The 19,812-nt window shown below is 37.4% G+C and overlaps 1 protein-coding gene across 2 annotated transcripts in view; it reads right to left on the reverse strand.

The window, feature by feature from the left end:
• Window positions 1-1,417: 1,417 nt before the first annotated feature.
• The window catches only part of ATAD2B (ATPase family AAA domain containing 2B), a 73,685-nt gene continuing 55,290 nt past the window's right edge, over window positions 1,418-19,812 (reverse strand). For both annotated transcript variants that reach the window (XM_066180002.1, XM_066180001.1), the window contains exons 25-28: window positions 9,132-9,827; window positions 7,393-7,520; window positions 6,120-6,248; window positions 1,418-4,744 (exon numbers count right to left, since the gene is read on the reverse strand). In XM_066180002.1, the coding sequence (XP_066036099.1) occupies window positions 4,703-4,744; window positions 6,120-6,248; window positions 7,393-7,520; window positions 9,132-9,827 (995 nt within the window). In that variant the 3' untranslated portion in view covers window positions 1,418-4,702. The remainder of the gene's footprint in view (window positions 4,745-6,119; window positions 6,249-7,392; window positions 7,521-9,131; window positions 9,828-19,812) is intronic.

Genomic DNA, 19,812 nt, shown 5'->3' on the forward strand with positions numbered 1-19,812 from the left:
TAAATGGAATTGCATAGTAGTCACAACCATCTACTGGCTGTGGGTTCAACCAAAATATGCTTCCTATGCAAATGATCACAGTGGAAAAAAATGACTCACCTAGAAATGGAATGAGGCTGAATTAATTAGTGTTAAAGTTTATAATCCCTCATTTTTACATAATAGTTACATGACCACAAGTGAAGCATAAAAGGAGAAGGGGGAAAAAATGAAGTGTTTGGCTTCATTAATCAGTTCATAAGTTTACTGATTTAGCTTGCAGAATTTATTCACACGTAGTGCTGGCTTAAAGCCCCATATATTACAAGTCCAAATCCTACCCAAGATACAGAAAAAAAGATCTCATTTTTAATTTATTTAAATAAATTACCTGAAGAGCTTAAGGAGGAAACAGAGAATGTGCAGCACTGCAAATTTAAGGAAATACAGGAAATTGGATTTCAAAACTACATTCAAGGCAGAAATCAACAGCAGAAGGAAGCAGCATTAAGCAGTGAGCACTTGACAAATATGAGTGTTGCACAAGCATCTAACTAAGGCTTTAGGAATACCCACCCTAACTATTTCTTACTAAATCATGCTTTTGAAGTACCACTCAGAATTCGCTAAATATCTTTACAAGAATCCTTTCATCAGTTCCCAAATACTTTGTCTCTTTCGACTGGTCATTTTTACACCCACTGTCAGAAATCAGACCTGAATCTCTTCTTTTAACATGGCCATTCCCACTCCTGAAAGACGAAGAGAGACACCAGACCTGACACTCTACTTCCTCTATTCAAACTGCAAACCCAAGTGTGGTGATGGTACCTGCAAGGCCATTCAGGTCAAAACACACCTGCCCATGCTGAGCCCAGGCTGTCACCAATCAACTTCATTATTATACAAGAGGTATTAAATTTCGTATCTAATTGTGCTCTCAGAGCTGCATATAAAAGTAGAATTGGTGTCAAATTGTGGAATTGTCACGAAGTTACTACTACTCCGTTCCTCAACTACTCTTTTGCCCAGGAGCCCTACAGTCTAAGGTACACAGAAGAAAAAAAAGAGGGAAATGTCCAGGGGTGTTCCATATCCTACAACTCAAGAGTTCATCTAAAAAAAAAAAACACAAAAAAACAAACAACCCAAAGTTGTAAGAACAACTTTGCTAAATATAATAAATAGAAAGGAAAGAATCTTTTCTTTAAAAAACCCTGTAATTAGAAGCCATTTCTCTAACGGACAAATACTGAAAGCAGAAGTTGGACCAAACTGCTCAAAATAACTAATCCTGCAAAAAAGCAAGATCCCAAAGTGTCACATATAAACTGCAAAACCAAGAAGGTCTAGTAAGGAAAAGACTGTTATCAGCCAGGAGGCAGCATTTCTTTTAAATACATTTTTGAAGGAGCTAAAGCTGTGTTTTCTTGTCATCTTTATTCAAGTATTTCACAGCAGTTATATTACAAATTACAGTAAAATGTTCAAAATTTCCAGAAGTTCAAAAAAATTAAATAACTTACTTCAAACTAACGTAAAATGAAGTCAAAATGCAAAACATCAATTTAAACACAATTCTGAATAAAACTATAGAATCCAAAATATACCATAGCTGATGAAGGAAGTCTACTTAATCCACAAAGTAGACACACGTTAATGAAACCAAACAGGACGCCCCAATGTCTAAATAACCCAATGTACAAGATACAAAAGATGCAAGTACAAGCCCAAATTCAAGCTTATGTTGTGATTAAAAAATAAAACAAAAACAAAAGACTATCAGCTGCAGGACCTGCCATTCAGGAGACTGAAGGTAAAACCAGCGCTGACTCACCAACTTAATTTAAAAAAAAAAAAAAAAGGAAGACAAGATATTACAAAACCCATTAATCCTATAAATACATTGGCATATGAGGAAATCAAGTAACAATACAGAGGACACAAAACAAAACAAAGAAAAATAATCACAGGTGAGATTCAAGCTTGCAAATACAATTAACTCCAGAGCCATCACCCAAGAGCACCTCTATCACTCCAAAACAGCCCCCTCCCAGACCCCCAAGGAAACCTCCTCCTCCTGGTTGGCCACATTCCACAGAGTCCAGCACAAGGACTCACACAGGAGTTTATTTGCAATTTTCACAACAAGAAACAAGGAAGAGAGGTCAATTTGTACAAACTCTTGCCAGTGCTATGTGGCAAAAAAATCAAAAACATACAAAGAGTAAACAAGTTTAGACCACATGGATAGATTAACAGGTTTTTTAAACTCTATAACCACCAGACATCTGTAAAGGAAAACAAAAACTGAAGTGTGGTTACTTGGGCTAAGAAGGCGAGTATATCATTTTAGGTAAGCTGTCCACTAGAACATCTGATTTTAGCTACGTTTCTCTAAAACAACATGGCAGCCACCAATTAGTAAAGTTGCCTCTTAAAGATTTTTCCCAATCAACAACTGACAGTAAAAATTTTCCTTTAGAAACCTGACCTTTTAGAACCTTTTTTTAATGCTAGGCATTAGCTTAAACTTGCTTTTTACACTCACTGGTGACTAAAATTCTCAACTGTTTTATTTTATATAAATTTATTATCTTCTTAAAAATGAATGCAGTTCTATCTTCCACAAGTGCTGCTGTTACTTGAACAAAAACTTCTTTGAGTAAGTGAAACTGGAATAAATATTTTTAAAAAATTCTGCAGCAAGAACCTGAGACTTGCAAAAAACCCTTTTATCAGAAACTTGCTACAAAAAATCTGCTACATTTCATTTAATCAAATCTTAAAGTTTGTAACAATTTCCATCAAAATACAAAATGCTGTTAATGTACCAGACACATAAATATCTCAAACAGGTATGAGGCTAATAAATACTAAATGAAACATGGAAAAAAATCCCATAATCAAATCTGAGATCAAAGAATCTCATTTAAAATGTGTTTTCTGCTTGTTTTTGTTGTTTTTAATCGCACTTTCCCACCTAAAAAATACAGTGTTTCTGCATGGGTTGCATTTAGGTGTAACTAGATGTACATGAATGCTTAAAACCTTTTTCTGCCATTACCTATGAAGAAAAACAGTTGCATCCAGGGGAGAAAAAGATCTAAGATAGACTGATGTTTAACCATAATGGACAAAGCACTTTGGATTACTGCAGTAGCCCAAGGCCCATGTTTTCTCTCTCTGCAGCACTACCCTGGGATGAGCCGTAGAGGTGGAGACAAGTCCCTAAGCCGGGGTTTGTACACGGGAGCAGCGTGATTACAGTCCTCCATAAACACTGTTGGTAACTAAAATACAAAAAGCTGAGGTAGCTCAGTATCTCTGCAGTAGTCTGTTTTCTCTGTTTAAAAACTAATCACACTGCGTTGCATATTTCTGGACAGACACTTCTGCAGCTGTGTAGGGACAGTCACAATGAATGGTTCACGATGGGAACACCAGCCAACTGCTCTAGAACACTTTCCACATGGGTGTGAAATAAACCAGCCCAGGTGATGTTCTAATACCGAGCTTGTGATAAAACATGAAAACTGCCTAGACTGTTCTCTCCAGTTGCCAGAAAGGAAAGGTGTTGAACTACACAATTCAGACCCAGAGAACTCTTAGAAAAGATGGATTCAAAAGGCTCTCCTCCAATCCTCCCCACAGTAACAATGCTTTGCATGGAACAACTTGTGAAACCTAAGAGAAGTTTTATTTTCAACTGAGGTTGGGCTCCAGGACTCTGACCAACTATAGTGTCTTCTTGCCTGCACCGCACAGTGCAAGCTATATTACAAAACAGACCTTCCCAATGAAACCTGCCAGTATTAACCTTGCTTTCCTTAGAGAACTCGCACTGGAAAACAAGGACATGTTGGGAAAATGCTTCATTTTTAGCAACACAGAAGAGTTTCACTGTGTAACTTGTTTCTAAAACAAATATATATACACCAATGAAAAAGGAAATTCACCATTTTGGTAAAGTATGTGGCTTTTTCAGTGTGTCTTAGTTTAGTTCTGTAGAGTAAGACAGGCATTATAGAACCATAATACTGGTTGCCATCCAATGAAGAGAATACAATTCATCCTTTTGGAGATCTTCATTCTGCAGACAGCTTTCTAACATTGCCATTTGCTATAATCCAAACAAATTGCTTAGCCTTATCTTTCTCAATTGACTAAAAGGCACATTAAAGGCAGTTCTAGAGAGCCTCATCTCCAAATCACTGTACATCCAGTTACTCAAGTTTCCTACCACAATGCATCACTGCCTTCTTTAGGACAGATTTTTTTTGTCCATAACCCCAGAGAAGAGAAAAATTGGAAAAAAAAATAAAAAAGGTTGCCTGTTTAAAAATATTCAACTTAGATCTGCTCTTTCCAGTCCTCTTGTATATGTTGGTCTTCACTTTGCCTGAAGTTTCCCCAAAGATAATGCATGTAGAGTGAACAAGAGCAGGAATGAGAACAGTTTCTGTAGCACCAAAAATCTCCAAGCTGTGGCATTGTATTCTTTATTTATATCAGATACAACTATATGAAGTTCCGTTTGGTTCTTGTAGGCTGGTTGGTTTCAGGTACCTGAGACAATAGCACCAAATTCAACAGAAACAAAAAGAGAGAGCACTTAAGACCAAGGCTCTGCACATACTTGGTGCAAATGGAAACTGAATGGCTCAGAGGACTGCTCTCCCATGAGCAGTTTGAGAGGATAAACCCACCCATCTTGTCGAGTTCACAGGAATGTTTCAAACACATGAACTGTTCTTTCCATCTCCTGCAAGAGACACAGACCATTAACTGTTCATAAATACAGAGAGACAGAAACAGAGTTACTTTATGTAGTAGTACTTACTGTGATACTTTTTTTAATCTGAACAAATAAGTATATGAAAACAGACGCTTCTGTTTATTAGCTGCTATCTGCTAGCAAAATATGATAAAAGAGGGAACTCATTAAAGAAGTATTAATGCAGAAGAGCACTCTACTATGACAGTCTATGAGAAAATCAAGGTTTATTAAGGTCACTTATATAATTAATGTGCTCAATATACATTAGGAAAGCATTGCAGTGGCACACTGCATGAGTTCAAGCCTTAACTGCACACTTATGCTGTTGGTGACCCAGCTGTAACCACATGTCTGCACAGTTTGGATAATCAAAGTAAAGATCGGTCTCTACACACTCCTGCTGGACAAATGCCTTTTTAATCTACCTAACATCTTGCACAGACTCTCAACACATTTTTAGGTGAATATGGCAGGGAACAGCATGAAAAAGGTTTGAGAAGTATTCTGCAGGAACTCTACAGAACCCTCCACTATGGCTTTTCCAGGTTTTGTGGTAAATTATTCATGGAGAAAAATATTTAGTGCTCAGTGATCCAACTGGAAAGTAGCAATTGTTGTCCTTTTCTCAGCAGGGCTGGTTATCATCTGAATCAGCAAGCTGATCCAAACCCCTCTGCAGTTAGAACAGTGGTGATGGAGGGGAATGCACACCCAGAGCAGGCAACAGCCTGTGCCAATGGTGAAATCACCAATTTGCTGTTCATGTACAGGAGGCCTTGGAGGGCAAACACTTCAGTGACAAAGGATGATGGCTAGGCAGACACCTGGCTTCCACCATGCTGCACTGACCTTCTCAAGGCTGTACTTACTGATCAAGAGTGTTCACACTTCTGAGGCCTTGTATGAAAGTCAGAATCTGCAAACTGCATGGAGCAGAGGGGGGTAATTGGTTTTGGCCTAGTTACACCAACACAATTCAGGGCAACTGCAGCAATGCCAGGTCAGGCTGCCTTTGAAACCACCACTTTACATCCACTGTTAGCCATGTCACAAACATGGAAACTGCTTCTACTCCATTTTACTCTGCTAGCATGTGCTACTCATGCTGCTGTATTCTCTCCTCTTTCTACTCCCTTCTTTTAGGTTAAATTCTTAAATCTCTTCTGCTGAAAGCATTCTTAGAAACAACGGCCAGTTTCCAAGTTACTACACTAAGCTTTATTCTTTTTATAGATACCTTCTTCAAAGTCTATTAAAGGTTTTGCCTGCTAGTAGAACAATAAATTGACAGATTAACTGTTTCTGAAAAGCCTATCCCACAATATTCAGATAAAGAATAAAAGAAGCTGTACAACATCACCTCTATAAGTTGTGATTTGTCATAGTCTCTACGGTGTCTGTAGATGCATTGACTGAGGAGTGAATACAATCTCTCCAGCTGGTCAACAGTCAGGTTGTCACTTTTCTTAACCACCAAATCAAGCAGTTTCTGTTGGAACAACAAAAGGTGAAGTTAAGAAGGTTTCTAGAACGATTTTTTGAATTTTTTAACGGACAAATCCACAATGCAATGTCCTTCTTAAACCCTCCTTCGAAGGGATACGTACAAATGAAATGAACCACACCTAGGTATCACCAATCCACTGCTTCAATATTTATACAAAAAGGACTTGATGTCTCTTTTCACTTCTCTGCTTATACCCACACTTTTCTTCTTGTCTTATGATTCTTTTACTCAGTATAGCTGGGGCAATGTTTGTTCTTTCGGAATACTACTTCATCCTATTTCATCTTGGCCAGTCATTATAAAAAAGCAAACCTGAAAAACTGCTTTGATGGCTAAAGCAGATGTTTTTAATGACTAAGAGTGGCAGGGGAAAAAAAAAAAACTACCACCACATGAAAATATTTGGACTTCCACAAATGTTGATAAACGGAACAAAATAAGAGAAGGGGGTAAAGGAGGACACATCACCATGTAAAATTTCTCATAACAAAGGTAAAAGTATTTTACATAGTAGCAAAGAGTGACATTTAAGATCTTTTTTCTCCTATCATAACAATTCTATGGTTTCCAAAGAGATTATCATCTGTACTCCACAGATAATGGGATCTAAATTTCATAGGTCACGGTAGGTCAAGCTACTTTTTACAACATAAGACAGCAAATTTTATTTGAACTTTGCTTTAAAAAAACTGAAAGGAAATTAACCAGCAGTCTATAATGCCAAAATATCAACACAAATTCCCATTTCCTCCCCAATCCACTAAGTTTTCTCCACCTACACAGGAAAAGATGATGCTAACCCCCAATTACCAGACACTCAGCAGTTTCTTGGTACCTGGCACAGCCAATTAACACATATGAATACCTGCAAAAATGTCAATTAAAGGGTGGACTGCCGTGTCATTACTGGATTATAAGGGTTGTAATGATGGGACAGTAAGGATTCTGTAGTTTTATTAACTTTTCATCCAAAAAACACTGATCAACAAATCATGTCCAAAAGTCACTACCATCATAGTACTTGTTTGCAGTCAAAACTAAAGGGAATGTTGCTTCAGAACACAGAAAGGAAGCTTTTTTTCATGGAGTCTGTTAATAGTTCAGTTTATTTTTTCACTTCTGTTACCTTTAGTCTGTCATGGTCAACAACCACGGAAGGTAAGGGATCTGAAGGCTCCTCTGGAACCTGCTCCAAACTTGTGGGCTTTGACTGCTCCACAGCAACTTTTCGTGTTTTCTTGCCTTTGAACAAACCTGTAATTTGAAAAACGATTATCAGCACTGTCAGTCCCACAAAACGCAGCGTATTTCTCCACTTCGGTTTGATTTTGCTTAAGTTAGTTAGTTTAGTTGGGTTGTTTTGATTCAAGCAAGACTGTACCAGTGCACATTATTCATAAGTTTTGCTGAATTCTGAATGTTTACAGGTGCACAAACCCATAGTTCAGAAGACGCACACAAAACTGGCAATCTTTAAAACCCAACTCTGAAGTGCCAACTTTGAATGAAACCTGAATTCCACTAAGAGATTTCTCACTGTATCTTTCTATTCAACAACAACAAATTAAACAGCTTCAAAGACAAGTTCACACACCAAGCAAATGCTGAAATTCTTTCTGCTCAAGTGAAACAAATCTTCATTTTTATCTTTAATGCATCCCATGTCTTCATCACCACAGTATTCCAACATCTGCCCTACTCCAAACCTCATGCTTCTGTTACAAATTTCTGTTTTCTTCCACTTTTGAATTCAAGCTATTCAGCAGTCCTGTTGCAAAGAACAAGATATTTTCCTATCTCCTTATACTCTCCCTACATTCACTCTCTATTTTTCTCCTCAACTATTTTAAATGCCTTTTCTTCTGAGGACCCCTGCTACTACAACTATCCTAAAGCGTACAAAATCACCTACCAAATTCAGAAATATAAAGGCTCTTGACACATCATGCTCTTCTTGTGATATTCCTGGGACCTTTCTTGTATTACTCTCCTTACCCTTAGAGAAAATATGTATGTACAAACACAGCCAACATGTACACAGTAATCTTCTCATAATTCAGATCTCTCATTAAAGCTCATTTACTTTGTAAATCTCAGCACTAACTTTTGAAGTAAAGATTTCATTCTTTTAGATAATTCTGAAAGCTCATTAAAAAGGCAATCATGCATAAGGCTTCTATTTCTGTTCCCTGAGGAAACTCTCTCGTCTTCAAAGGACATGGCCCCTTCTTTCACACAGCACCAGGATTTTCCTTCTTCTCTTATCCTTTTTCTACACTGTTATTGTGTTCTCTGTGACTCCAAAACCAGATACCTTCTCCAACAGATAAACAACAAACTGGCTTTTGCTTTGCGTTAAACTGCTTCAACTTTTGCTATGAGCAAGTTTTTAAAGGAATACGTTATTTATTTCTATTCTTTTTTATCCAATGTCATTGATACTGTTATCATATTGTCTAACAAAACAAGTCAGTATCTATCATGTAGATCAAAATATAAATCAGACAGAATATATCGACCAAAAGATGTATTATATTTATCACTATTTATAATATTTTAAAATATTTAATTATTGTTTTAATGTTATCTCAGTATTTCCCACAAAGCTGACAGATACGAACAGAGTAGAGTTAGTATGGAGATACACTTTCTTGCCTAAGATAATAACACAGCAAATCAAGATGGCACTTCTGATTTTTCTATGTGGAATTAAATGCTGTAAACATACTAAGAGTTTCAAATAAATAGTCAGCAATTAATAAAATATCACTATATAATAATTGTAACATAAGATATTACACTGAAAAATACACACATTAACTTGGACACTGAGATAAAGCCAGAACCATGGAAAACAAGCTATACCTTCTTTATCTGCCTCAGCGTCTTTAGTTTCAGTGTCTGTGCTCTGTAGTGTTTTCTCATTATTGCTGCAATGTGGTAACTCAGCTTGCACCAGATCTGTTGTTTGACTTTCACTGGAAGCTCCCATTTTCTCCTTTGGCTGATCTTCAGATAAAGATTTTTGCTTGTTACTAGACCCATCCCTGTTGTCAGAGGGTGAAACAGCATCAAGTGATTCTACTTTACCATTATGACAGGCTGCAACAGGTACACCTTCGGAGCTGTGTACAGATGTCTCTCCATTCACACAGTCCCCTTTCAACGAAGAGTCCTTCCTTAATTCCTTTTCAGCACCCAGGATAATACTGTCAGTTATTAACAGGGATTCATTTGAGCTCTCTTCTTCTGTGGATGCAAAATTGTTTTCCTTTCCTGATGTCCCATTGTTAAGCCTCTGCTCTGCATCTGTATCCATAATATCACAAGAGGATTCATCATTTGTCATAGAGAGATCTCCTGTTTCCTCTCCATTCTCTTCAATGCAGTCAGTGCTGATCTCTAGCTCTCCATTTTCCAGCAATTTACTGTCCTCACCATGATTTTCATCATCAGCAAACTTTGCATCATCTTCATCTTTCTTTAAATTATTGACTTTTCTCTTCTTAATAATGCCTTTGCCCCACTGAGAGCGCCGTCTTGATTTTCTCCTTATTCGAACTGAAAACAAACACACAAACACTTTTAAATGCACAGGCACCCTCAGTAAAGACACCAGGATACAAGAATATGGTGCTGTGTGAGGCAATCAAGTAAAAATAAGGTGTCTGTTGATTTGAATGTGAACAAATCAGAGGTAACAAGGAATTGCAGATGTATAAGGAGTGGACACTCAGTCATCCACTTCCTTCCTAAACCATGGAAACAAGAAATTCCTACTTAGAACAGCTAAGCAACAAAAATGCAGACTCTAAAGACAGTTACTCTCCTTTTCCCTTTTTAGCTCCTCAGTGATTTGAAATGATTATACAATAAAACAAATGAAAGTGCAATCCATGGATTCACAGAATAATTCAGGTTGGAATGGATATGAGGAAGCCTCTGATCCAACCTATTACTCCAACCAGGGGCAGCTGTGAGGGCCATGTTGTGCTACTCAACTTGAAGCCACATACACATGTGATCCTTTTTTCATTATTTCTCCATGAAATGTTACTTTTTCTTATTTCTTAGTTGTATTCTCTCTGCCTCTGAAAAATTACATAAGAAACTATTTTTCAGAAAGGCCATTTTATTTTATTATCCTATCTGCAGTGAGATACAACTAAGGCACCAATCTAAAGGCTTTGGGACACATTTGTAATTTGATGAGCAAATGCAGAAGGAAGACCATTCAAACCTAATGCTATTGTCAACATCCTTTTCAAAAGCACTAACTAGACAAAGCTCAGAAGACCCTGGAAGGAAGACACTGGGAAAAAGTGAAGCTTCTACATTAAAATACAAGCAATGATAAAGACTGTTCTATTTTTGCGAAATTGCTTAAGTTGTGCCCAACTACTATAAATGAAAATCACAGCCAATAGTAACCAGAGATTGACAAATTTCCTTCCACTTCAAAGTGAACTCTTATGCTGAGCACCTCCATAATGTTCTTTATATTTTTAAGTTGCTTTGATTTATGGGGTATTAAGTCCTACGCTGTGTCTGCCAACCACACACTGAGTTTCAAAGATCTTGCTTTGAAGATACAAGCACTATGCAGGTACAAGTGCTGAGAATTAATTCACAGCCACTCAGAAGCACAGTTGTACTTCAGAACTTCTCCCCGTGAGTGCTGTATGTAAGCCGGTAGTTTAACAACTACATTAGGAGTAAATCTTAACCTTTTAGCTTTAAAGCTATCTAAAGATATAATCACACTGCAATAAAAACAGTCTCACTTGGACTGTGTATTTATTGTTACTAATAATCTTTATGGAGAACTGCAAGATTTGAGGGGGGGGAATCCCCTTTCTCCAGCTATATTCAAGATCTGATAGTGACTTCTACAGTGAGTGTCACTCTTTTACAGATGATGAACTACAACCTACTCACATAACTTTTCAGGAGTTCAGGTATTTTTTCCCTAGGTTGTGCATGATATTTCCATTAATCACTGAAGCAGCAAATCTGAAACTAAACAGGGAAACATAAACTTACATACAAAAATAAAAGTAATACTCTATTAGGCAATGGATTGAGCCTCAGTGCAACTCCAAAGATAGGTAAATAAAACACTGAAGGAGAGTAGAAGTCTTTTAAAGGAAATCTAGTACATCCTAAATGCATAAATAAATAAGTTAAAATATTTAAAGATACACTGATTTTTGGCTGTTTAGGCAGACTTTCCTGTAATTCAGATAGATACATCTTATATATTGTGAAGTATATTTGACATCTTTTACACCAGTGAATTGCACTTCAAATATTTACTGGTGCATCCCTTCTGTCCACACTGTGAATTCCACTGGGGATGAGAATCCATAATTTGCCTTAACACAGAAGTACATTCCTAAAATTCTTAGGTGTGAAAGAAATCACTTTAAAGCAAAATGGAATTAATCCTTGTATTACCCATCTCATTATATTTCAAATCTTTCCCAAGTGAGAGTCAGCAAGTCCAGCTCACTCAGTGTCTCATGCAGTATTTTTGAACAAACATTAGGCACGTTGTTTTTTTACTGCTGTTTTAATTAGGACAAAGCAACAACAAAAAGTGAGGCAGCTATGTCTTCTGGGATGAGAGAGGAAATTCTAGTTCCAGATCCTTAGCAACCAAAACATTGTTACGAAGAATTTTCTTTTACACAGAGTCAAGCCTCTAAATGAGTGAAAAGTTGGGCAAGGAATACAGCGTTTAAAAACAAAACCCACCACGAGTCTTTCTGTCCTGCTTAACTCTCCCAGTTAAGTTAAGGAAGTGGTACAAGTTGGAGAAGTGTTTAATGGACCAGAGACCCATGTGACAAATTGTAGACACTGACACCAGATTTCATCACCTATATTGGCCCCCTTTATATTTACTGGAAGTAAAAAGGCGCTACTTCAAGAGCATCATGGATCTGAGAAGCTGCCATATGAGGCAGGAAACTGAATCCTAGAGGACAGCTGATTATGACTTTAAAAGGATGAAGGAGCTCCCACAGGGTAAAACTGATGCAAAACTGATGCAAAGGGCCAGTGGGGACGAACTAATGGGTTAACAGATAGCTGCTAAAAAATAAACTGAATATGGAATCCCCTCTTCACTACTTTAATGTTTGTATTTTAGAAGATTGTAAAGTATCATGAGCAGAAATACTAAGCTTTTTATTTTCTAGTCAGTATGATTCATGACACACTATCAGCTTCCTGTAGGTAACAGAATGGGACAGCTATTTACAGAAGAAAAAACTTTGAGTGAACTTTGTTTAAAAACATAGTACATACAATTGCAATTTAAATCCTTAATACCCTTTCAATTACTCCTTTTAAAACTACTCATCAGAAATCTCCCCATTGATACCCAGTCTTTTGGCAGTATTTGTGCCAGAGGCAGTGGAAATACCATTGTCAGAAGAATTCCGTTTCGTAGAACTGAGTTTCTCTAACTCAAACTATTATAATAGCAATTATTCACACATGAATACATTCACTTGCCTTCTAAATTCGTCAACTATTCACTCTATAATCTTCACATAACCTCTACAGATCTGCCAAGAGATTTCAGTTCTAGCTTCTGTCTGGTTTGCTTTATTGTAAATCACTAATAAGCATTTTTAGTAACAATAAATATCTGCCTGATCACAAGTCACACCTAACATTTCACTCAGGTTCACATGAAGTTGGTATCAAAACTAAACTTCCCTTGCTCTTTTTTTCTAAGATGGACAACCTATGCAGACAGTTTTTTCAAGTGCTATTAATCACTGAATACAAATTAACATTTTGTTAAGCAGTAGGTGAAGTTCCTCAATTCTTCCATTCCTGTGTTAAGACAATTTCACTCATCTGAAAGACCCATAAACAAGACAGACAGAATTTCCCCTAGGCATGATTAAAAAGAAATTTTGCACTTGTCCTAACTTCAGAAGAACTAGTCCTCTAGATGACGTTAAGTAAAATGAAACCTGTAGCAGACCTTCGGAAATTCTGAATTCTTGCCCACTGACAGGTGCTGCTTAGAGATTCTCCAGTCAGATACACTAATAACAACATCATCTGGTGACATAAGTACCAACCCTGTCCAGAGCAGAGGACTGTTCTCGGCTATTAAAGAACAGTGATAGCAAAAAAACCTTAAAAACATCCTAAACAATATGAACCAAAAAATTCAACTCCTTCCCACTTTCCCAAAGCATTTCTGCAAGACCTAGAGGTGACCTTTCTGTTTACTATGATCTCAGGAAAAGATATCTCAAAAAAAACGGTGAATGGTACAGAAGCTTTGGAGCTGAGGTATGCAGTCACTGTTACTGTCCCCCAAATCCAGCAGTACAGTGACAGAACTGTAGACTACAGAAAAATAAAATTAACAGTGGAAAAGAAAGCAGACATAATTAGATGATTCAAAGACTGTCAACTATTAACAAGCAAATCTGCTTCTCTTAATGTGGAAGAACCCTAATAAGATGCAGCAGAAATCTTTCTCTTGAAATTTCTGTAGTTTGACTACTACAGTACCATGACTGCAGTTCAGTATTTGAGGCTAACAAGTTCACTTTACGCTGCAGAAAAGACCCTCCCATGCTTCCACACTGCTTAAAACCCATCAGAGAACGTGAATCCTCTGTCACTAAATGATAACACTGACATACATCAAACAGTAAATTCTCTGTTGTTACAGTATTTCATAAAGAATTCCTGGGGATTAAAACCCAAAGAAGATTCTCACAGCGAGCAAGATCACCATGGATCTAGATTTTCAGTCTGCAGTATCAAGAACCACTTAAAGCAATCCACGTGTTTTAAGATTTTCTTCCATGATCAAAACCCTCAACATCTTTCTGATGTCTTGTGTGTAAAGTAACTCAAAGCCTTGAGAAATCACTTATAACCAGCAACTTACACTCTTTTATACAGCATCCAGGATATCTATGTACCTGCCACAGTAATTTAGCTGCTTCCAGTAACTCCACATTCCTTACCAAGAGGCACTAAATAGTCCACTTGAAATTCTCTGGAGTTTCTACTCACAATGTCCTCAACTGCAGTCAGAGATAAGCAGCAAGAAAGAACAGATCACAGTTCCACAATGGCTTAAAAAGCAAAGTGAGATGCCAGCTTCCACTAACAAAGCCATTTCTCCCTCCAAAGCCAGCTATAGCATTTCCACTGCCTCATTTGTGCCGGCACTACTGTTCCTGCAGTAAAACAGATAAGGGAACTAAATCCATCTGAAACATTAGGTTGCTGGGGTTTTTTTCTGGGTTAATTTTCAACATCTTTGGTTGAGCCTTCCAAGTCATGAATGACAGTGCTGCACAGGGAACAAGGTGGGAATATGCCACCAGTGACAAGGCAAGACAGCCTCTTTAGTAGTGACCTGCAGTTTTACCAGCTTAAAGTGACTGTGGAACTAATCCCTAAAAGATGTCATTTTCTTCACCTAGATGGAGGGCACTCAAGGCACAGAACTGACAAACACATGAAAAGAACTGCATGTGACAACTTCACATATTTATCATCTTTATCGCCTTATATAACAGTTATATTTTGTAAGCAAATACTTGAAGAACCTAGGCACCTCTAATCAACAAGGAGGAGTCATGTTTCATTAGGAGGAGTTGAAACAGGTACAAAACCAATCCTGGCTGCAGCACTCCCATATTTCCTTCCCTAGTCAACTGCTTTCCCCTACCATCCCCAATAACGCTCTTCACCCAAGCTCTTCCCAGTATTTCTCACGGAGCTATCCCAGTCTCCTGTTCCTCCCCACCCCAGCTGAACAGGACACGCTCCCTCTGAGGTGTGCATGTCATGCCTGGTCAATACCATGTTTTACCTGCTCAACTACCATTTTCAATCTATCTCCTCTTCCTGCACAAGACATGTGCATTTGTCCAGCTAACTATTTTCACAAAATCTGCAGGAATCTAATCTTTCAGCTCTCAACTCCTGTCAAATCAGTCTGAACTGTGCTAAATGATTCAGAAATTATTAAGGGAGCAGAGATGGATGCACAGGTATGATTTTCTTGGGAAACCAAGATAAAAATATAATTTACATGAAACCAGAGTAATTATGTTAGTAAAATACATGGCAAGACAGTCACGCTGGAAAATTAAAGAGGCAAATGAAGTTAAAAGAGAAGGACAATCAGATTAATGTCATCTGTGGAGATAATTTTTAGACCTTCCACCTCTATGGAGCTGCTTATTTCCCCTCTGCTGATTAGCTCTGTACAATAGCAGCTATTGCAGCTATACACATCCTTGATACTTTCAGTTGGCTCTTAATGACACCTTCCTGCCGCAAGAGAGCCACGAACAAACACAAGAAAGAATCACGGCTACTGGGTGGTTTCTTTGTCAAGGAGGCAAAATCTTAAATTAATAATGGGTAATAATCCCAAGAAAATCCACTACTCCTGCAGACAGAAACACTAAGTCTTAAAATAATTTAGAGCAAACATTGCCACAGTTTTCAAAAGAGAGGAAGGAAGGGATCTACCTGGTCTGAAAACTGTTTTTGTTACATCACTTGTGCATACAACTTAGAGGGGAAAAAAAACCCCAAACTACTTCAGAAGATCTTTTTACCATGTTTATAAGAAAGGTCATGACAATGCTTTCAAGAAACCTTAAAGAGAGGCTGAGCCATCCTGCATTACTGAGTTATAAAGAAGAGAACAAGAGAATATAAAGAAGTCACTGATCAGGTAAATTGTAGAACCCACTTAGCCCTCTCTCAGAGAAAAAATACACTTGATTAATTCAATAGGCAGGTATTTAATAGCGATGAAAGAAAATTTCTTTGTCACTAGATATCACCGAGTTCAAAAGTTTGATGGAATCCCAAAAAAGAACAGGCAGTCAAGATTTATTAGTACTCCCACAAATTCACTAAATTGCATTTTAAATTAGAAGAATTTAAAAGCCTTTGGGGTTTAAAAGAACTGTTAACCAATCTGAAATCATCAGCTACGCTGGTATTTCCATCAAAATGAGGCATGAGAAAAAGATTATTTCTCAAATGTTTGCAACTTTCTTTTAAAGCATCTGGTTGGAGGCAGTGTCATGCACAAGAGATCAAACCACTCCCATCCAGAATGCCAACTCCTACGCTACCCAGAACAAAATGACAAAGAGACAAAAAGAGACAGTTGTCCCAGCTCTGAGTAAAGATATCCTCACATTCCAGAAAATCTTTTTTTAATGGTGCTTATCAAGTAACAGTACTTGCCTCTATCTCAAGTGAGAATTAATCCAAGTCAAATCTGGAAAGCAGGAGGAGAAAACTAAACAGTGGCAAATACAGGATGAGAGACAAAACAGCAGCTACTAGGATTTTCATGTTAGCATCTGAATGACTGTTAATTTACCAATATCCAATTTTTGAATCCAAATTCAGAACCAGACCAAAAGGAGAAAATAGTTCAAATGATCAAAACCATATGGCATCTGGTCTGCCATGTCCTTTGATAAGGCACTGCTGCAGTCCCAGAAGTCTAAAGTACAGCAATCACTGACACCACTGTAACAGAAAGGTCAAAGAGAGACACTAAACAGATGAAAATCAGACAAAAGACTGAGAATAAAACGGTTTCTGAGAAAGACTGTAAATGAAAGACCTTTTCTTTCTAAAAATCTTTTTTAAAAAGTACCCCAGACAAAACAAAAGCCTTTCCATGATAAAGCAGAAACAATGTGTTCCACAGGACAGCAAAGATCACCATTTGCGGGTGAAAAAGAGCAAACCAAAAACCAACCAACCAAAAAAATCCAACACAAAAAGGCAAAGAAAATACTACTTATTTAGGAACAACGTTTTCTACCATAGTTTTTTAAATCCTCACTTGGTATCTCTACAGTTCTTTCTAGAGAGACCACTAATCACTTAAATTACCGGGAAAAGTTAGCAGTATGTTTATTTCATATTTCATAAAATGACTTTCATATAAAACTTACAGTTTTAATAGTTTGCATAACACAAAGGATTTAAATTTTCTTTATTTGCTCCAAATGTCATTTTCACAGCTATGCTATTTATCATGTGGCATAAAAAACATCTTCTCTATGAAGAAAACATAAAATCTGCAGTCTATCACTACAATATATTATCATCAAATGCTGCAAAAAAACTATAAGAATGCAAAGCCAAATCTTCCCCACAGAGTTTATTTATATGTAACTCTAAAGGTAGCAAGTGCAAGACAGTAAAATAGTATGTACCATGCCCCATCTACTGGCAAAATGGAGCAGTTGGATACAGTTTTATTGCACAGAATCCCAATGATTAAAGAGATGCTAATGCTTTCTGAGCTAACATGTATCTAAACCACTTAATTAAGCAAATACACCAAACTGCACACTGCTGGTAGTTTCCTTTTCCACACAGCTGCACACAAAGGCAAAATAAGACTCTTCTCAGAAGTGCCCAGTGACAAGAGGCAATGGGCACAGACTGAAATACAAGACACTCAAAATTAAGAGAAAGAATTTATTGTTTGTATCCAAGCGCTACAACAGGTACCCTAGGCATGACACAGAGCCCCCATTCTTGGGGATGTCCAAAACACAACTGGACAAAGCCTTGAGCAGCCAGATATGAGGGGAGCTAGATTAGAACATCTCCAGAGGTTCTCTCCAACACTGTAATTTTGTGATTCTATCATCATAAAACTATTTCTATCAGACTTCTGACATCTGTCCCATTCCAAGCTCCCACCAGAATACTTGCACTTCTCTCAAAATACACAGTAGATAATGGAAGTATTTTAAATTGTGGCAGAACTTCTCCAAACAGATTTTCAGCAACTTCTAGCAATTCAATACTTTTAAAACTCATCTATACTGTGAGACACAATTCACACAGCTGTACCTTCGGCAAGGGAAATGGGAGTTGTAGATGAAATGTAACTCAGGAATGCGTAACACCATGCCTTCAAACAGAAAAATTACTTATGCGCCACATTTCCAACAGCCTCTCTGGTCTAATCAAATTAATAAAGTATCTAAAATACATCAGAAAAATTAAATTAATCACAAAATAATAGATAATTTAAAAACTAAATAAAGTTTTATACAAAATTTATAACCTCAGAAAACAAACCAACACATAATAATCCAACTCTCACTCTCTACTGTACTAGCGCTGAGCAGGATCCTAAATTTGGCAAGGCTGCTGCACTGTCTGCAGTCCTTTCTGTTTTTAGAGGAGATACTTCACAAGATTTTTCTTTTAGAATTCTCAAGTTTGTCATCTGAATTAACCTTTTTGCAGCTCTTTTTTAAAATATCGCAAAACAAAGCTCCTAAAAAATAGCAGTAACTGATTGGGAAAATAATTTTATGATGGGTGATTTTTTTCCTTAGATTCCTCTAAGGGAAAACATTAATTCAAGTTCAAACAGCAGAAAACATGCAATTATTTTCAGAATTATTGAAAAGTATAGTTTTATCCTGTTTAATTAAAATACTTTAATAATTTTTCTTATTACTCTGACCGTGCGATACATTATAGTTTTAAAAAAATACTATTCCGAGACCATAAAAAATTCCACTCTCCCTCTAAAATAATCCCTCTTCAGAAATCCCTTCTCCAAACTTACTTCTTCCATTTAAACAATCACAATCCACAGTTTCATTTTCTGCTATTTGAGCTCCCCACAATCTGCTCAGTTCTGCTCTCACCCTTCCCTAGCTTATCCTCCAAGAATCCTTTAAAAGCCGTTTCTCTTCCTCATTTCTAGTCTCTGCTGAACTGACCACATCAATCTTCAAGAGTGCCCATGTACTACTTGAATCCTTTCTGCAGATTTCTGATTGCTCATCAGTTCCTGGTTCTCTCTCTTGATTACTAGATGCATCACATCCCTCCTGGATTAGTTACCTTTCCCAGACTCAGCCTTAAAAGGCAGATTTTCATTTGATCATAGACCCAAACACCTCTAAGCCTCAAATTTTCTTGCCTTCCAAGCTAGATCACGAAAATACCAACAGGATCAGAGCCTTAACAGTAACTTTGTTGTTTGCACAGAGACACTGGCAATTTCCTGCAGCTGATGGCTCGAGTTTTCAAACAACTGCTGCTGCCTCCACAACAGAGGGGAAGTGAGAGAGGTACCGGAGCTGCTTTGGATGAGAGTCACCAGCAAGGGCTGCTCTCCCCCTTCCCAAGGGATGTCCAGCTTGGAGGTCCATAAACCCCCACCGTCTGCTGCTCAGCATGCACAGACAGCAAAGTGCTCTGTAGAGCAGCCAGAGGGAGAATCTCCATCCTGGACTTCACAGGAGATTAAAAAAAATTAATTGGGAATCCCTTCCCTACACTCTCTGTTTTGCACGAGCTGCCAAATGAATAAAGAACAGCTTGGATCCACATCATCAATTTATTATATAACAATTTATTCTAACCATAATTCTGTACGATTGACTTTAATTCCTTTAACGGAAGAAATTACAGCTTCGGGAAATAAAATCATACACCTCTAATTAATTAAACCATTTTACATCAACACTAT

This window comes from Chamaea fasciata, unplaced genomic scaffold, assembly GCF_029207755.1.
Source record: "Chamaea fasciata isolate MVZ Bird 193981 ecotype frontalis unplaced genomic scaffold, bChaFas1.0.hap1 SCAF_3, whole genome shotgun sequence".
Lineage (NCBI taxonomy): Eukaryota > Metazoa > Chordata > Aves > Passeriformes > Sylviidae > Chamaea > Chamaea fasciata.